The sequence below is a fragment of the Apis cerana genome, linkage group LG16 (assembly GCF_029169275.1).
Source record: "Apis cerana isolate GH-2021 linkage group LG16, AcerK_1.0, whole genome shotgun sequence".
NCBI lineage: Eukaryota > Metazoa > Arthropoda > Insecta > Hymenoptera > Apidae > Apis > Apis cerana.
This window is the reverse complement of record NC_083867.1, coordinates 1941792-1961990: the sequence shown is the minus strand read 5'-3', so window position 1 is coordinate 1961990 and position 20199 is coordinate 1941792. Positions and strand designations below refer to the sequence as shown.

General features: G+C 24.7%; 4 protein-coding genes across 30 annotated transcripts in view; 2 read left to right on the top strand and 2 right to left on the bottom strand.

The window, feature by feature from the left end:
• LOC108000359 (mitogen-activated protein kinase-binding protein 1) overlaps positions 1 to 3376 on the top strand; it is a 119492-nt gene extending 116116 nt beyond the window's left edge. For all 27 annotated transcript variants that reach the window (XM_062086346.1, XM_062086341.1, XM_062086344.1 and 24 more), the window contains one exon: positions 359 to 3376. In XM_062086346.1, coding sequence (XP_061942330.1) covers positions 359 to 738 — 380 coding nt within the window. In that variant the 3' untranslated portion in view covers positions 739 to 3376. The remainder of the gene's footprint in view (positions 1 to 358) is intronic.
• A 146-nt stretch (positions 3377 to 3522) lies between these two features.
• On the bottom strand, positions 3523 to 8617 carry LOC108000360 (glycogen [starch] synthase). The gene is made up of 12 exons (XM_017060633.3): positions 7847 to 8617; positions 7002 to 7159; positions 6721 to 6905; positions 6173 to 6369; positions 5899 to 6091; positions 5549 to 5811; positions 5265 to 5475; positions 5049 to 5185; positions 4847 to 4979; positions 4363 to 4749; positions 4079 to 4279; positions 3523 to 3994 (listed from the first exon to the last, which is right to left on the bottom strand). Exons 2-12 carry the CDS (start codon positions 7138 to 7140, stop codon positions 3962 to 3964), a joined length of 2079 nt encoding a protein of 692 aa, XP_016916122.1. The 5' UTR covers positions 7141 to 7159; positions 7847 to 8617; the 3' UTR covers positions 3523 to 3961.
• Positions 8618 to 8719: 102 nt separating this feature from the next.
• Positions 8720 to 11181, top strand: LOC108000505 (ruvB-like 2). Its single transcript, XM_017060878.3, has 7 exons — positions 8720 to 8844; positions 9233 to 9346; positions 9419 to 9853; positions 9938 to 10370; positions 10452 to 10720; positions 10798 to 10903; positions 10985 to 11181. The coding sequence occupies exons 1-7, from the start codon at positions 8839 to 8841 to the stop codon at positions 11008 to 11010; spliced, it is 1389 nt and encodes a 462-aa protein (XP_016916367.1). The 5' UTR covers positions 8720 to 8838; the 3' UTR covers positions 11011 to 11181.
• LOC108000506 (uncharacterized) lies at positions 11131 to 18911 on the bottom strand. The gene is made up of 3 exons (XM_017060879.3): positions 18594 to 18911; positions 11660 to 11791; positions 11131 to 11555 (listed from the first exon to the last, which is right to left on the bottom strand). Exons 1-3 carry the CDS (start codon positions 18700 to 18702, stop codon positions 11518 to 11520), a joined length of 279 nt encoding a protein of 92 aa, XP_016916368.1. The 5' UTR covers positions 18703 to 18911; the 3' UTR covers positions 11131 to 11517.
• Positions 18912 to 20199: the final 1288 nt, after the last annotated feature.

Sequence of the window (20199 nt, the reverse complement as noted above, 5' to 3'; positions counted from 1 at the left end):
ATCCTGAAAAAATTAATCCTCATCGTTAGAATATTATCCAAATCTCTAAATCGATCACAATAGCATGGTCTCATTACGGATTTTAGAACTGATGTAACCTGCACGCTGCACGATCATCCATCCTTTTTCTCCATATTATGAAGCGGATATTACATGTTCTTATGTATATTTGAAATACAAATTATGTAACATCCGTTTATATTCTTATATCTGGAATACGTTGTTAAAAATGTAAATGATTTTTTCAATCAATCATATATGTATTATAGCATGCAAGAATGTTTGCATTTTTAACAGCACATTTAATAATGTATTTCTAACGTGATCAAAATATTAATAAAAGTTTTACTCTTTACAGTGTCAACGCAACTGTGCAATACGATCGCAGATGAATTAACACGAACAGCAGACAATGTTGTGCAACTGTACAAACGTTTAACAATAGATAATGAGGATGATCCATCTCGAGCGAGCATCGATAGGGATACGATGCTGCGTGGACTCGAATCATCAGTAAACGAGACAATGCGCACGTTACGATTAGTCGTTTCAGGCGAAAGTCACGAAGGTACAACAAGTTCTGAAAATGTTACGATAAATGAGGCCACCGCCAAGTTCCAAGAGCTGCTTGCCGGCCAAGACCAAGGAAAAGTGGTTAATATGATGCAGCAATACTCCGAGTTGCTCCTGAACATGATGCAACAAAGAATGGGAGGGGCGCAATCGAGCCATACATAAAATCCGTCCATTCGCTAGTTCTCCAAGGAAAAAACGATCAGGACACTCAACTACACACGGTACCGTATGTACCAATACAAAAATTAAATCTTCTCAATCTCTATAATACCCATCTTAAAAATATTGAGACATGTGATTATTTAAAATCCTGATTTTCGGCTCTATTTTTTAAATTCTCTCACTATATTTTGAGAGCAAAAACAATTTTGTGAGCACGCAGGATAAAAGATATAACTTATGAACTATATTTTAAATAAGCAAAACTATTGTTTTGTTATAGACATATTATGAAGTTGATAATTCAACAAAAAGAATTGATCGTTTAAATATCGATATTGAAATCTTATTTTTTCTCTCTCAAAGCAACATCTTTGTTTTCAATTGAATAAGTTTTGAATTTTTATCTATAATTGTGGTATATTCTGTACTGGATAGTGTTTGTAGCCAAAGTTAGTAGAGTATTTATCAATTTCGTATGACCAAATATAAAAAATTTACGGAAGTTTAAACGGGCTAATTGTGCGATTATCATAAATATTCCATTTCGAAATTAATTTTTATTTAGGAAAAAAATTCTTCGAAACTTTGTCCCATTTGGAAGAAAATATTGACTGCGTGCAACTTACTCGTATCTTGAGGCCATACGCCGTTAAATGCCAATTAACTAAAGACTCTTAGATTAGTTTCCAAATAAATATATATATATACATATTTATATATATATATATATTTATCGACTACGCGCGATACATCATAATAATTTTAGTCTTCTTGTTATATAATCAAAGGTTGTTCATACCTATGGTCTAAAACGCAACCTCTCTTCCTTCCCTAACGTTTAAAAAGCTTCGATGAAACTGTAATAAACGTATACAGTAAGCGATGTAAACTTGCCAGTTCGAGAAAAAAAAAGAGCATCTAGTTACTAATTAATGCATTTAGAAAGAAAAAAAACCGGCTTTGTAGACTTATTCCGTGTGTCTATCAAAGATAAAATATGGACGTGTGATTTTATATCATTATCTTTAAATCGAATATAATCATAAAATATCATTAGAGAGCATCTTACAACAATTTTAATTTATAGAAGAATATTGTAAAATAATTCCAAAACAGTAAACCATAAATTTTAAGATCTAATCTTAATCTAAGAAAAAAAACGAAGAATTCATTTTTCGTCGATGAATTAATTTAAAATGAATCTACGATGGATACGCGGAAAACTATGCTATGTTAGCTGCATATTTTGTCATAGAAATTACAAATATTTTTACACGCGAATAATGTCAAGAGATATGCAAGGCAAAAAGTTCCATAAAGTATCGTAAACTTTTGTTAGAAGTTTGTACTGAATTTGTGAAGACAAAACGGGCTTTACAAGGAAGGAATTGCATCGAGGAATCAAAGTATTAGGAACACACGTATTATTAACAATTTTAACTTTTATTATAACGATTTCATTTCTCTGTTTAATTAATTTTGTAATTACTTTTTTTCCTCTATGTAAAGTTTTTCATATTGTATGTAATGTATAAAACGTGCCATTTAGGTTTAATCAGCATCGCTCACATATACTTTCTACGAGAATGTTCTATTGCTTTTTTTAGGTATATATTATTAATTTTTTTTTTTTTTTTGTTAATACACATGTAACATATTTTATTAGTATCGTTTTACGCGAACATAGGCCTAATATTATTTTGACGTGATTATATAATTTATTAGAAACAATTTAAAAAATGACTATTAATTAATTAACTGCGATTTCATTAATATTTCATGAAAATCACTTTTTTTTCTTTTTATCAATATTTAATTGAAAAAATCATTGTTTCCTTTAATCATGTAATCTTTGCTAGCGCAAAAAATAACTTTTTATGGAAGTGACATTATTATTCTTGAATAATACAGATCAACACTTTTACCGTCCATTGTTTTCATATTTTTCGACGATTATAGTCAGCAAATAATTGAAATATATATAGCTGTATTAATAGCGAATATAAATCAATTTATTGAAAATCAAAAATATCGTTTGTAGCATTTACATTATGGTTATCATATATCATAACTGCCTCTGCCTCTGAAATCTTATTATCTTAGAAAATCGAGGCTAATCTTTAACTTCAACGAGAAAAGTGTTGATCACTATTTAGTATAGCATTATGTATTCTAGAAACTAAAATATTTTATATTCGATGTCAGCATTTTTGTAATACATAAACGTTAGCGTATAAATCATGGAAGTGAACGTACGTTAAAAACGGAAAATGTGTCGAATCTCGTCTCATACATCTCGTATATTTACCCAGCTTTGCGTGGTAATGAACCATTCCAAATTTCACTCTCTCAGTGTAATAATCATCAAAGACATTTAAATACTTTTAACTTATCATAAAGATGATTAATGGCTTTGTATATTTGTTGTATTTGTTATATTTAGATTTATTGTTTTATAATATGTTATTGGTTTCTTAATGTGTACATATTTATTTTAAAGTTTTTGCAAGAAACAAGACAATTTGGTAATTGTGAATGCCAAATGTAATAATTTCGTCTTAAAAGAATGTAACTTTTTAGCACTTTGTTTTGTATATTATGTTGATAATTAATAATATAATAATTCTTACAAACCGAAGATATTCTATTAGCATTGTTAAAAAAAAAAACTGATTAAAATACACACAAAAATTTTATTTTCAGGAATTATTGCATCAACAAGATTAAATATATATAAGAAAATTTCTAAAAAAAAACATTAATTGTCCCAAAGAATTGACTAAAAATGTTTAAAAAACTTTTATTCCTGCACTAATTCTCATAAAAATATATACCGTCTCTATACACACTATAGGAACACTCGCTAAATATACGCATATGTATAACATTAAATATAGTTTTTAAAAGATAACAATATCATCATAAATCAATGAAATATTACGTGCGAGTATGGTTCGTGGAAGACTTGTTTGTAACGATTTTGCATGTCATGTAAATATTATTGTATATAATGTTATGTTATCATGATCATTTTTCGTATGGTGTGCAAGTAAGAGTATATGATGTGTAATTATAAAAGTGAAAAGTATGACAAATGACTGATTTAATTCATTCTCTTCATGGAATATCATATTAAAAAAATTTGGCACTATTATCACGAAGTCTCCACGTTTTCATTCAATGTATATAATTATTTCTCACTAGTTTTGATATTTTTGAGCATTTATCTGCCACTTGTTTGGCGCAATTCTTCTAACTAAAATAAAAAATAATAATTTTATTCGGAATTTAATTGAAATTTTTAAATTAGAATTCAAAAAAATAAGAAAAAATTAAAAACCTCTTTCTCATCATCTACTTCATCTTCTTCATCAGATCCGTGAACCGAAGCAGCCGGAGTAGTATGTCTAGAAGAAGAAGGTGACGGTGGTTCACTAATCGGTCTAGGGTAACTAAAACGTCCTACTCCACCTTCGGCAAATTCAGAAGCTAATTCTGGATAAACAGTCGTCAAAGCTTTGATTCTGGCTTGGCGATAATACTGTGAAAACAATTGCATTTAAAAATGTATGTGTGTGTATGAGAAAAGAATGAATTAGAATTTATTAATTAAATTGTACTTACAATACCAAGATTTCTCCAATCAAGAAGATCACTAAGACGTTCTGTACGATTTCTTTGAATAATACGTTGTCGGCGACTTAATCGTGCAAAATCAAACATATATTGGGCAAGTTGTTGAACACTACTTTCTAGGCTAATAAATCGCCTATCCACAATATAAATACCATAACTCATTGGATCAGCTATATGTTCTTGCATAAAACATCCGAACCCAGATAGATTCGTAGTTATACTAGGAATACCCATAACAGTACATTCCGCAGGTGTATATCCCCAAGGTTCATAATATGATGGAAAGACACCCAAGTGACATCCTCTGACGAATTCTTCATAATCGAGACCAAATAATGGATTTGTCGATGATAGGAACTCTGGATGAAATACTATCTACGATATGAAATTGATATCAGTTATACATGATTAAATAATATAAATATATATATATATATATAATTTAAATATAATATATATATTATCAGATTACTTTTACTCGATCGTGAACCGTATTAAAAAGATTGCATCTTCTAATAGCATTCAATACCGGATCATTCCAATCATCTATAACATTATGCGTGGTAACTGGAGGCAAACCATTCCTTTGTAACGCATATAAACACCTATAAAAATGCAAAAAATTATAATATTTTAAACTTTAATTGATATCATTAATAATTCTTAATATTTACCGTTTGATTTTTATGGTATCTTCTTTTTGCAAAAGGTCTTGCACGTCAGGCATACGACCAGAAAGGCACATTTCATACATACGCTTTCCTATTTTTTGTTGTATATCATTAATTGTATCTCTCAAAGACTTTGTAACCTTTAATGAGGAAATAATCTCAAATCTTTTTTATTATTGCAGTCCGCTTTCAATTTAAGAAATAAATTATTTAACTTACAGCATGACCACGCAATGATTCTACGTTAAAATTATTAGTCCGTGCTGGAAAAATTAAGAAAGCCACAATAGTTATGTCAGGTCTAGATGTTTTTAAATAATGATTCAATCTAGCCAAAGCTTCGATAAATATATCGGCACCCTTGTTTCCAAATTCATAACGCCCAGCAATGAAAAAATATAAAGTTTTGTCCAAATCAAAATCATAATGTCTAAAACAATGATTTAATATAGATGATTTATATAATAAAAAAAATTGCACGAGTTTTTTTTTATCTGGCATACCCATAAAAATGTCCTCTAACGAATTCATGTATTTTTTCTTTACTAACAGCATGCAAATTTTGAAATTCATGAAGTGCTGCAAATTTTTTTACATTGAGCCCATTCGGCGTGATTATATCGGGTTTTCTTTTCAATAAATGCTCTGCTTCGAAACCTGTTATGTCCGAAACGGTTGTAAATATATGTGCCAAATGTGTAGCTGCACGTTCCATACAATATCTATGATAAATTTGGCGTTTTCCTGCTTCTTCATCTACATTAAACTGTGAATAAATAAAAAATTAAAAAAATATGTTTAAATATTGAAAAAAATAGTAATTTTAATAGCTTTATAAAAGAAAAAGAGATACCAAATCTAAATTGTTATAAAAATCAGTCTTCCCTGCACATAGGTATCTTCCAAGCAAAGTAGCATGTGTAGTAAAAACCGTAGCAACATCTACATGTCTAGTTCTTAAAGCAATTAAACCAACACCAGCTTGCCATTCATGACAATGAACCACTACACGAGGAGGAACATCAATATATCCTTCGGCAGCTAATCTAAAATTAAAAAATTTATATTTAATATTTTTTAAGGAATAATAAAAAAATAGAATTGATTTTTATTTAATAAAAATTCACCTGAATTCAGAAATAAATTGACAAACGAGATAACCGAGAATAACTGCATCATTAGACTCTATATCTAAATGAGGAATACCAAGATTACAAGTATTCCATAATTCTTGCTTATATTCATCCAACTTCCATGCTGCACTTCCAATATCAAACAGAATGATTTGTGGATTTCCATCCACTAGCCAGGTTCCTGTTACCACCTCAATAACATCTTTTACTTTATAGCAAAATAAATTTTATTTGATTTTCATTTTTAAAAAATAGCAAATAAAAAAAAATAAAGAAAGACAAAGAGAGTAATTATATTTTATCTACAGAGGCAATTGACCTTGTATTAATTTTAACCTTGTATTTGGACTTTAGCCAAATTATTATTTTTGGTTCATTATAAAATGTTAGTAACTGCAAGTATGTATCTCTGTTAAAACATTCTGTCTAAATAACAATGTATGTTTCATTCATGCTTTTTTCTATTAGTTATTTTTAAAATTAAAGTATTAATATATTATTGTATATTATTTCTATATTATTTATATATTATTTAAACTTACTTTAAATCCTTGATCACGTAAAACTTGTACAGCTATATGCAATGGATTATTATGTGGAAAATCTGCTTCTTCAACTTCAGTACGTGCTGAAGTTTCTTTATATGGACCAATAAGGCAATATTGATCACCCATTTCTTCTGTAGATACATAAGCTTTAGAACGTATTACAGTATATATACCACCAACTAAAAGTAGAATTATAATTAATAAAATTATAATTATAATTATAAGTCATAAAAAAGTCAACAAATTAATGTTTTATTATATTATATTATTTATACCTTTATTAGCAGCTTCCCATGCAACTTCAAAATACCATCGATTTTCATGCTGTGCTGAATATCCACGATCCATAAATTCAAGTAAATCATTACTACTGTCCATACGATAAAATCTTCTAGATACACGTTCTCTTGACATTTTGTTCTCTTTTTGCAACCTTAAATATTATGCAATAAATTTAAATTTATAAATACTTAAAATATCATATAATATTATTTTTAGGAAAATTTGGGTATATAAAAGAAGTGACCATTTTAATAGCAATATTATTAACAATATATTTAGGGTTTAATGATAAAAAATTATTATGTTTTACAATAATAATAAATTGTTGTCAAAACAATTTTAATTAATTTTTTTATATTAATTTTATATATTAATTTTTCTAACATTTTTCATTCAATAACAAAAATTATAAAATTATAAACAATAATTTTTTTTTCTGAATAAATAATGTTAATTTTAATTCAGAATTACAATTCAAAAATAAATGTTTTAAATACCATTAAACAAATATTAAAACGATTATTAAAACGATTATTGAAACAGTTACAGAATATTCTATTTTAAGATGAAGATTAAAATCAGTATGAATACGAATAACTTTATAATCATTAAGCATTTTAGTACAAGTTTATTTTGCTTAAAAAATATTGTAGCCAAAAGTAGCATGTTGTGTCTTGAAAGAATTTATTGAAGGTCAATGACAGTATGAAGTAATGCCATTTCTCTAAGGGTTTGCCGGTTCCATTGAACCATGCGACGAAAAAAATTTCCTTTGAAACATTAAAAGAAAACACGAGTCAAAAAACAATTTTTAAATATGAATATGAACACTTATTACCACTTGAAATAATATATCACTATAGAAAAAGGAAAAAAATGAAAAACAAGTGGTGGACGGATGAACAATTCTACGGTCAACCTCGTGTGAAGGTCACCACAAACTACGAAAGGTCACAAGGGCTCAACGGGGCTCAGTTTCTTGGTCTATATTAAACACGATGAAACTTTGTCGATTCACTGATAAACACATTGCTTTATGTTTCTTTTGTAACAACAGATGGCACAAGATATCTCAAAGAAACCGTCGTTGGCTTAAGATCAGCCTCTTCAATTTCTTCAGATTATATACGTCATATGTCTGAGAAATATGTGTTATTCAATTGCGTACTTGTAAAGTATTTTGACGCAACTGCAAATGTCATTTTATTTTTAAATAAGAACTATATAGATAAAAATATCATTACATTGTTAAATTTATATTGTTAATGAAACTTTATTTTAATCACGAAGAAAATTTGGAATATTCAAATTGTTGAATATGAATGTTTTCATAATTTATATTTCTTTAATACTATTTATATAAACACAAATTTTAAATATAATAAAACAATTAACAAATTTGTGAAAAATATAATATAATTATTGTAATAAAATTGTAACATAATTGATTATATAAATTCCATAAAAATTTTGATTTATACAATCGTATTTATGATATTAAAGAATAATTGAAATTTCTTAATTCAAAATTGTATTAAAAATATAAGTGTAATTAAAGAATTTTAAGAATTAGTTTTATTAATTTTAAAATTATAAATAAAAAAAGTCTTATTCCTTTGCTGTTTCTATTTGAATTTTTACCGCTTATTTTTCATACAATCGACAATTTCATATTCATTTGATTAATTCATAACTTATTCTCTAGATGTCTCTATATTCTATGCAGTAATAAGTTTCCTTTCTAGTATATATTCATGAAGTTGTGAATTTTTAAAGTAGTTTAAAATATTTCAATTTGTTGATAGTGTAACACGTGGAAAACTAATAAACATGGCGGTAAATATTTATTATAAATTAATATTGTATTTATTATTTAATTTTACTTTAATATACTATATTTGATAACTAAATTCATATTAATATGCTTTATCTTATTTTTGCCGCATAACCTTTCTAGAATAAATTCATTTTTTATTTAAAAATCTTCCAATTAAAACTGTAAAAAATATTTTTGTTTATCTTATTATTTATTTTAATATATTATATTATATTTTAATATAAAATAATATTTAATATTCTTATATTTTATCTTGAGTGAAATTTAAGATAAATAGGTTGGCATAGCAACTGTTGTTTGATCAGTATTTGCTTTTGTAGTATTATTTATATTGCATATTATAAAATATTATTATAATATTTTGACATAATTATTTTTTTATTTTAGGCTGTTGGAGCTGCAAAAGTTCAAGAAGTTCGTGAAATTACAAGGATAGAAAGAATTGGAGCTCATTCTCATATTAGAGGTTTAGGCTTGGATGATAGCTTGGAGCCTCGTCATGTAATATATTATATTTTTAAGTATTATTATTTTAATATTTATTTTTATTAAATTATATACATAATTGCTTAGGTATCTCAAGGAATGGTTGGTCAACTTATGGCTCGCAGAGCAGCAGGAGTTGTTCTTGAAATGATTAAAGATGGTAAAATAGCAGGTAGAGCTATATTATTAGCAGGCCAACCTGGTACTGGGAAAACTGCAATTGCTATGGGAATGGCACAAGCTTTAGGAATGGATACTCCATTTACTTCAATGGCAGGTTCTGAAATATATTCTTTAGAAATGAGTAAAACTGAAGCTTTGACTCAAGCTATTAGAAAATCTATTGGTGTTAGAATTAAAGAAGAAACAGAAATTATTGAAGGTGAAGTTGTTGAAATTCAAGTGGATAGACCTGCTACAGGTGTAGGTGCTAAAGTTGGTAAACTGACATTAAAAACAACAGAGATGGAAACAATTTACGATTTAGGAAATAAAATGATTGACAGTTTGATGAAAGAAAAAGTTAGTAAGAATAAAGGATTAATGTTTTTTTATTTTTAATATTTTAATATTTTTTAGAATTTTTAAAATGATTTGATATTTAAGGTACAAGCTGGAGATGTGATCACGATTGATAAAGCTACAGGAAAAATAAACAGATTGGGAAGATCATTTACTAGAGCTCGTGATTATGATGCAACTGGTTCTCAAACTCGTTTTGTACAATGTCCTGAGGGTGAATTACAAAAACGCAAGGAAGTTGTACATACAGTAACTTTACATGAAGTTGACGTTATAAATAGTAGAACCCATGGATTTTTGGCATTATTTTCTGGCGACACAGGAGAAATTAAATCAGAAGTACGAGAGCAAATAAATGCTAAAGTTGCCGAATGGCGTGAAGAAGGAAAGGCTGAAATTGTTCCAGGTGTTTTATTCATCGACGAGGTTCATATGCTTGATATTGAATGCTTCTCATTTCTCAATCGAGCACTCGAAAATGAAATGGCACCAGTCGTTATTATGGCAACAAATAGAGGTTTTTACATACAGTTTTATATATATACAGTTATATATTAATTTTAAATATAAAATTAATTAACAAATTCTTTTCATATAGGTATTACTAGAATTAGAGGAACAAATTACAAAAGTCCACATGGTATTCCAATAGATTTGTTGGATCGTATGATTATTGTTCCAACGAGTCCTTATCAAGAGAAAGAATTGAAAGAAATTTTAAAAATAAGATGTGAAGAAGAAGATTGTGAAATGGCGGATGATGCTTTAACAGTTCTTACTAGAATCGCACTGGAAACGTCATTAAGATATGCAATTCAATTGATTACGACTGCTTCTCTCGTTAGTCGACGAAGAAAAAGTACAGAAGTAAGTATATTTATTTCTATATGTATTTTTGTATTATTAATAAAAATATTGTTAAATAATATATAATTTAATTTTAGGTCAATATTGATGATGTGAAGCGTGTTTATTCACTGTTTCTTGATGAAAATAGATCCACTCAGTTCCTAAAGGAATATCAAGATGACTTTATGTTTAATGAAATACGTAAGTAAATTTGAAAAAAAAAAAATGGTAACATTATGTTCGATTATTATAACATTTTATATATATTTATTTTTATTTCAGCGGAAGAACCAATGGAAATATCGTAACGATAGGTAAATAAGTAGAAATTTTGGATGTTCAATAAAAGTTTATAATTTTTTACTTATTATTTTCATAATATTTCCTTAAAATATTAAATAGATATAGGTAAATATACATAAACATAATATTAAAAACGATGCATTATATTTCTTATTAAATACAAAAAACTTAACAAATTTTGTTTTTAGTTAATATAATTTGGCTTTTTAGTATTTGATTTTTGTTTCATTTATTAAAATTAATATAAATTCATACTGAAAAAAATTATTAACATTAGTTTATCGAGGTAAATTAATTTTTGGTGTGAAAACTTATTATTGCATAATGCAATTTTGCATAATGCAAAAATCTGTCGTACATACATTCGCACGCGCACATATATAAAATAAATCCGAGATTTATTTGAAATTTTTGCACAATTGATGTAGATTATCATGTAACAATAATGAATTTATATTGCTTCATTATTGACAAATTTTACGATTTACCATCGTAAAATCGCATAATAACTTTCATGGATTTATATTTTTTTTGTCTTGATTCTTCTTGACTGTAACAAATAATATTTATTGTTTTCTTCATTGGCCATATGTGTGCAAATATATATATATGTATATATACATACATACATACATACATATATATTTAACTTACTTGTTATTAGTTTAACTCCATCTTCAGGTTTGGAGGATGACTGTGCTTTTTTATTTTTTGATATAAATCCGAAACCATATTCCATTTTATAGACGGGAAGAGGAATCACTGTAGATGAAACTGGTATCATCACTGAAATAACATCGATAAAATATCATAATTTTTTTCGTTATTTCAAATTTTAGATGATTCGTAATATAACTAAATATTCTTGGAATATATATTTAAAAGAATTAAAATATCGTATAATACTATTGTTCGATCATCTCAATATAAGGAAAATGTTTCTTACTTGATAATATAAAAGTATAAAAATAAAAAAAAATTATAGAACATATAAACATTTACATACAATATATCATTAATGAAAATATTCTCTTATAAATTTAATTTTATAATAATTTATAATTAATTATTGATTCATTGAATATCTATAAAAATATATAGAATGATATTTTAATTATTCGTTTGAAGAATTAATATTAATTAAATGAAAATCAAATCGCCAAGATAATAATCTAATCTGAACTATTTATTGTTTCAGTATTAAAATCTTTATATTGTGTTTATCTGTTGAATCGTTATTGTAAAATCATAATTAAATTCTTATTATTGCAGTTCGATATAATAGTTTAGGAAATACGTTACTATGCTACTAAATTTTTTTTTACCAATTTTTACCAAAACTAACTGAAAATAGAGAAAAGTAAATTCGATAATCACAAGAGAAAAACAACTTTGAAATTGAAGTAAATTTTCATTCAAATGATATTTAAAAATATTGAATATTATATATGTATATAAATTGATATAATTAAGAAATCATTGCATTTGAATGGCAAATATATTGAAATGTTTCAGATCGTACAATTATTTTCTTAATTTGTATAATATGCTTGATTATCTCAATTTAATATTATGCAATTAATATTATAAATTTAAATTTTCCATGCGAGTATAATTTGCATAAATCAATTTTGTTTAATTCCAATATTTAAAAATTAACTATTCGTTCATTATATTAACTAATTCAAAAATACTTATAATAGCATATTATAAAATATAAATAATCTTATATAATAATTGAATCATTGATTCGTATGACTCATTGTACATTATGTATCATTATGCTTTTTTAATTCTTTTTGTTTGTATTTTAACTTTTAATGACAATCAACAATAGTTCGAAAAGTTTTTAGCTATTGTTTTTCATAACATGAATATTTATTAGATGAAAAATATTATGAGAGGATACATTAGTGCTTAATATCGTCTACGTAATAATTATTCAAAGAAAGAGTCTATCAATTTCTATTATAAAATGAAAAATTGTAAGTTGCGCATGGAAGAATGCCATAATGTCACATATATATTAGGTTAGGTTTTATATATATATATATATATATATATATATATATATATATATATATATATAATATAATATAATATATACATATATATAGGTTATCAATTATATTTTTAAAAACATTTAATTTCATTTATAAAAAAAATAATAATTATGTTTATTTTTTAATTTATAATTTATTAATTATTTTTGATGAGATTTTTTAAAAAATATGTTTTTTCATTAAAATACTATTTTAATACATTAATCTGCATTTTCAAAATTAATTCAATTCTATTTAGTATTTTAAAATATTTGAAAATTTTAAATTTCTTTTATTTTTCTTATATTATCTTTCTTATATTATTTTTTTAAAAAATAAATCATTTAAAAAAGATCATTTCTAGATCTTTAGTAAACTTTTAAATAAAATATGAATTTTTTGAAATGAAACATAATATTATAATATATTTTGAGAAATCAAAAAATGCTAGATAATATATTTTAATTAAAAAAAGCAAAATGGATAAAATCTTTAATTTGTCGATTTATTTATTAAAATTAGATATATTTCATTATAAATTGCAATGAAAATGATTTAATTTTAATATTCTTTTAATAATATTTCTTTAATATTAAAATTAGAATTATTTATAGAATAATCTAATGAATATCGCCAAAGAAAATCTATGAAAATAAATATAAAAATACATATTCATCAGCAAAATATTCAGAAACACTATTCGAACATTTATTCGAATAATTCGTTGCATGTTATTTGCTGTTTATAAAAATATCTATATTACCGATAAACATAGATTGTGAACTGTCTACAAACAATAATGTAAATTCAACCTAAAAAGTGCAATTGTTATTCAGACAATCCTAAATACTAGCGGTTAAAAGCTATTTCAATTTCTTAGTAGACTTTTAATTACATATTAATCATTGGCTCGCAACTTTATATTAATAGCGAGCGAACTCTTCGGTGCTATTAAGAAGCCGATAACTCGATATTACTAATAATCTAATAAACTCGATGTTACTAATGGTCCGATAACTAAATTTTCTTAACGATTTAATAACTCAATGGAACCTTTGCTTTCTGTCTCATTTAAATATTAATCTTTGACTAGATATTTCTATATCTATATATAGATATTATATATTCTATGTTTCGAAACTAATAAAAAACAAATTCGATGTTATTTGCAATAAAGATTAAAACATAATTTGAGGAAAAAAGATGGATGCATCTTTTAATAGTCGATTCTTCCAACGAAAAAGAATTTCAATATAGTGTATTTCAACGTATCGTTTAGTTATTGGCATATTAATATCTATCAGTCCTGCATAAAATAGTATATATATTATTTTTAGTATATTTTTTATTATTTTATTATTTTTAATTTCTTAAAGAGAAATTAAAATTTTAAATTATATTATCATTGTTTCTGCATTTTTATTTTTTTTATAAATGATAATATTAAGCAAAGTGCTATCTGAATTGTTCAATTAAATTTTTTCTTAATGAATAAAAAATTTTTTATTTTTTATATACAATATATTTATGTTTTAATGAAAATTTTTATTTTATTTAAATTATTCAATACATTCTTGTACAATTCGACAAACTTTGGATGTTTATAGTGACACATATGTTTCCATATATTTAATGTCTAATTCATTAATTAAATTGAGAAAATATTTCGTAAATAAATTTACATGTCTATTCATTTTAAAAAGCTTGAAGTTATTATTATTAAATAATATTATTGTATTTTTTTAAATATTTTGAAAAATATAATATATATAATAATTTTTTCTTATTGTTATTTTTTGAATTTGTGTATTTATTTTGCAATATATAATCTTGAAATTATTATATTTATTATTATATCATTTAATTTATAGAAGTAAATAAATTTTTATATGAAATGATTTATTATTAAACGCAGTTTATTAGCATATATACAAAAATTAAATTAAGTGCATAATTTGAAAAAAATTTTTTTAAATTAAATTAAAATAATACTTTTTAATTTACAATTTTTAAAATTAAATTGATATTTAAAGAATCAAGAATCTATATTACATATTGTTAAATATTATTTTCAAGATTGCCAATTTTAGATCAAATTTTGAAAATTCATTCTATAGGAAAAAAAAAATAATATAGTTAGTATAATAGTATATTCGTTATATTCTTCTACTTCTATTTGAGTACAGCATGAGACATAACATTAATGTTATTTTTATGCTTTATTCTTTTTAGAAAAGAATAATAGTAAGAAAAATAACAGAAGGAATTTTAATTCAATAATTGTGTATATTACTTTCTCTTAGAAAAGCAATTTCTCTAGCAATCCTAGTAGTATATCGTCATTGAGTATCAATATGAATGGAAAATATAATGATGAACCTTTTTAAATATGATTTAAAGATACATAATGAAATCGATTTGTCATTTGTTAATTTTATAGTGTCATCAAAAAAATGGTATATGATTCAATTAAATTTAGATAGTATATGCTTTATTTATTACTCGCCTATTTCGCTTATTTCGTATATAAGGAACTAATATTTTTTTCATATATTATCATAATAATATACGATGTATATTATTTATTTCTCAGTCAGAGTTGCTAGAAAAAAATTTCACAAAGAAACAGAAATAAGAAAATAAATAACTTTGCTTTATAATATGTTGTTACATATACAATATAATATAATATATAATAATATTGTACGTGTAATTATAGTTAATTATTATGTATATATTATTATAATATTATGTATTATTATATCTAACAATATATAAAAGATATTAACATATTGCAATACCTTCTTTCCTTGGAGAGTTTGTTTTTTGATTCTAGAAACCAAAATAAAATATAAAAATTGATTTTCAAAAATATCAATTGAAATTCATTTATTAGTTATTATTTATTAGTTTCATAAGTAAAATTAAATTTTAAATAAAACAAGACGAAAGCTGTTCATTTTATCTTCCTTTGACTTCTAATGTAAATTTAAACTTATTTATAATTTTACCAATTAAATAATTAATTATTTAATAAAGAAATTTTAACTATGTTTATAATCGATCTTCCAATGTATTAATGTATATGTATAATATAAATACTATAAATATCTTATTCTTATTTAATTTTATAATTTATTCCCACTATTTTTTTTTTTTATTCTTTCTCTTTCTGCTTCTTTCTCTTCACTTCTCTTTCACTTCTTTTTTATTTTTCATTAACTATTATTTTTCACATTATTAAAATTAAATCGAGAAAAATTAAATTAGGTTAGAATTTCATGTGTTCACTTATATTTTTGTAATTGACGAATAAATATTATATTACATCATTGGATATTATTGACTACATATATAATATGTATAACAATATATAATATACGTAAATCCATCTTAATATCTCTCTCTCTCTCTCTCTCTCTCTCTCAAGCTGCAGCAAATCAAATCACAAGACACATGTTTATCCTCTCTAACAATTGCATCAGGAATAAGATCTACTTCGATCCTGTAACTTTGCTATAATCGAAGCCCACGTTGTGCATCGAGTGACGTCATTGTTCCGTTATTCTCACTTGTCAAATGTCGCCTTAAGAAAATTCAGATTTCAAGACATCCTTTATTTGGCAAACCATGGCCATGAATCGCGATTTCTCAATTTTATTTTTGTCATCATTCTTCCAATCGCACATGTAATCAATGAATCAATCAATTTTCGATACGAGATTAATTAATACTATTTTAACTAATACTATTAAAAAAAAATACAAAAATATATCGACTGATATATACAAAAATATATAATTTCGTTAAATAAAACAGATTACTTTGATCTTTTTTTAAATAAATTTTTTACCAATTATTATAATTTTTTTGTCAATTGAATACTGAATAATTTTTGTTCGAAATGATTAAATGAAATTGTTTAAAAAATTATTAAAAATGAATAATTGTATTGCGACAATTATATGATCTATTGCTATAAATGTAAGAAGCAAAGTGAAAAAAATAAGTGAAATAGAAATAAAATTTATTTTTTGCTATTCATAACTTTAAACAGCAAAAGAATTTTTGATCAAATTTTTCAAGATGCTAGAAGTAATTTAAAAATTATTTTCATTAATTTTAATTATTTACATCATTTTGTAAATATTTTTAATATGTTCCTTATAAGTCTAAAAATTTTCAATTTTTATAAAAAAATCTATAATATCATATTAAAATTTCAAATTGAAAGAATTATTTGATATATAATATAATTCCTATTAAAAAGTTCATTCATAAAATTTTATCGATAAAATACAACAAATATTCAAAAATTAATTTTACAGAAATTTTTTTTAAATTTTTAAAAAATAAAATTTTTTTTCATTCAAATTTTAATTTTTTTGTTCTACTCTAATACCATCATTTTTCCATTCAATGTTACCATCTATTTACTCTAACTAAAAAGAAAAAAAATTCTACACGAATTAGTCATCACGATAGATTACAAGTTACGCCTGTTTGTCAAGATTCGCGTAAACGTTTATACGTAAAGCGGAAAACATGCGAAAAGAAAAAAAGGAGAAGAAAAAGAAGATTTATCGGTACGAAAAGGGAGGTCAAGGCGCATCTCAGTATCTATGTAGCAACAATTAAGGTGAAAGCTTTTCTGCGGCCAGATGCTCGCGTGCGACCAAGACCTCGATCTCTGTCGAGATCGGAAAAAGAGAAACCGAAACTTTCGATTTTTTTTTTAAGAAGCGTCTTATTCGACTCGTTATCTCTCGCTTTCTGAGATTCATTCAGGCAAGGAGCACTTTTATGAAACGAAAGTCTCATTATGGAATCGATGAAACTCTTGACAAAAAGTTTTTAATCAAACGAATTCATTAAAAAATATTACTGCAATTTTTAAAACGTAAAAATACAATAAAGCATATAGGAATTAATAAATTAATGTGGTATAAAAAAAAATAATTTAAAATTATTACTATTATATGTACTACATATATATAATAAATTATATTATAAAAGATATTATTAGATTCGTGAAATATCTTTGAGTCAATTCTAGAGAAGCTAAAACAAACATGAAAATTAATATACGAAATATATAAAATATATTGATCAAGGCTTATTTATTGAATTATAAGCAATTTAAGTTTACCTTAGATGGAGAGATGGAAATAAAGCGAAGTGATTAAGAAATTCTTTCGTCATTAGAAAAACTAATTTCACAAAAATTATCTTTCTCACACTAAATTTAATAGAATAAAAATCGAATCTACTAGTAAAAAAATTTATTATTATTAATTTTAATTTATTTATTAATTTTTAGAAAATTATTGTGAAATTTTTATTTTTCAACATTCAAAATCGAACACTTTTCCATGTCACAAAAATTATCATATCTATATAACAATATAATGCAATATAATATAATATTAGGACTTATTCCGAAACGAATGTCAACCATGTCAAACAACAATGCAGGATACAATTGTTCGAATTTTAATTTCAAATTAGAAAATTAGTAAAAATACCAATACATTACATTTGCTCACCTGGTTCGAACACATTGTCTTGATTCCTTTTATAGATAGTCGGTTTTGCGTATGAGATAGCAATGGTCACGAGGAGACAAGCCAGAAAAAAAATGAAAAGTCGCGACATGGTCCGCGGGAGGATGGATCGTATTTCCGGTAAAGAGCGCGGCCCGATCGAAGAGAACAAAGTCTCGTCGCTTGTCTTGGCGATGTTTGGGCCGGCACTACGCTGAGCAAAGACTAAAGAGGTGAAAACACTTGCCACGAGTGGGGAAAGCCGCGAATAAACAACAGAATTGCCGTTCTCTTGCAACTCGATTGCTTTGGATTCCTATTGCACCAGAGTTCCGTGACTCGGTCGAACGGAAATGCAGATTTTCATTTTAAAATTGAGAGATTTGGTCAAAGAGGGCGCTATACAATTTTGGCGTTAAAGGATATCTATTAAGACTTGTGAAGATTTTATTAATTGTAAATGAGATAGAAAAAAAGTGTTTGTATATTAAATTTTATGATGCATAAATTCCTGGAGACATATGCGTATTATTTTTGTTATTAAAAATCATCTGAATATTGTGTTATGTTTTTTTTATTGTTATATTATCATTTTCACTGGAAAAATATTGCAATTTGATTAAAATAATTTTATAATTATAAAATAAGAAAAATGAAAATTTTATTTTTCATATTTATTTGTTATTTTACCTTTGAATATATACTTTTGAAATATATGAATATGTGTTTGCGAATAAATTTTAAAAAATTATTTGAAAAATAAACTATTTTCATATCATTTATTTATCAAATTATATACAATTAATATAATAATTAATATTTTTTAATTGTTTTAAATTATAATAGAAAATAAATAATATAAAATAATAAATATTCATTATATACAGAGAATATATTCAGCTTTATATACATAATATATACATAATAATTAAAAAGTGCATATATAAATCAAGAACAATTATACTTAAATTTAAATAAAAAAAATTTTAATAAATAGAAACATTCCAAAAAATTATTTAATCACAAAAAATATTTTTATATTTTCATAATTTTGTAATTAAATAACAAATACTTAAATACCAAATGAAATAATTCGTCCTTCAAATAATAATTATTTAAATGATATTAATAAAAATATAACTAATAAAGAATAAAATAAAAATTATACTTAAATAAGAATTTATTTCCCTAACATTTAATTCTGCATTGAATAATACTTAATGACAATATAACGCAAGGATATGTAAAAAAAATATGTACCCAATTAGATAGGATGGATGGATAAATGACAAACATTGGCAATGATTAATTTGAATCCTTGACGCACCTTTGCAATTCTTCCTTAATCGCCTTCCTTTTCTCTCTTTTACTCCTAATTCATCCTTTTTCTCTGGAAATAAACTACGATGAGCATTTTATGATATTTTTCGCTAAATATTAATAAGAAATATTATATAGGAAATTCTATGAGTCTTATTATTTGTGTCTGTAGTTTTTTATCTTTCTCTCAGCTTAAAAAAAATACATTACATTCTATAGCTGACATTTAGAAACAAATATGTGAGGTTATGAGGTTATGAAGTATATTATAAATAAACAGTGAAATAAT

What these genes read in the sequence shown, in the direction of transcription:
- LOC108000360 (XM_017060633.3), bottom strand. Translation starts at nt 7,140, where the DNA reads ATGTCAAGAGAACGTGTATCTAGAAGATTTTATCGTATGGACAGTAGT. An exon ending in GTTAGAGGACATTTTTATGG is followed by an intron (nt 5,476 to 5,548) that starts GTATGCCAGATA and finishes TCATTGTTTTAG; the next exon opens with ACATTATGATTTTGATTTGG. An exon ending in GATACCATAAAAATCAAACG is followed by an intron (nt 4,980 to 5,048) that starts GTAAATATTAAG and finishes GCATTTTTATAG; the next exon opens with GTGTTTATATGCGTTACAAA.
- LOC108000506 (XM_017060879.3), bottom strand. Translation starts at nt 18,702, where the DNA reads ATGTCGCGACTTTTCATTTTTTTTCTGGCTTGTCTCCTCGTGACCATT. An exon ending in AGACAATGTGTTCGAACCAG is followed by an intron (nt 11,792 to 18,593) that starts GTGAGCAAATGT and finishes ATGTTATTTCAG; the next exon opens with TGATGATACCAGTTTCATCT. An exon ending in TGGAGTTAAACTAATAACAA is followed by an intron (nt 11,556 to 11,659) that starts GTAAGTTAAATA and finishes TATTTGTTACAG; the next exon opens with TCAAGAAGAATCAAGACAAA.
- LOC108000505 (XM_017060878.3), top strand. An exon ending in ATAGCTTGGAGCCTCGTCAT is followed by an intron (nt 9,347 to 9,418) that starts GTAATATATTAT and finishes ATAATTGCTTAG; the next exon opens with GTATCTCAAGGAATGGTTGG. An exon ending in GACGAAGAAAAAGTACAGAA is followed by an intron (nt 10,721 to 10,797) that starts GTAAGTATATTT and finishes ATTTAATTTTAG; the next exon opens with GTCAATATTGATGATGTGAA.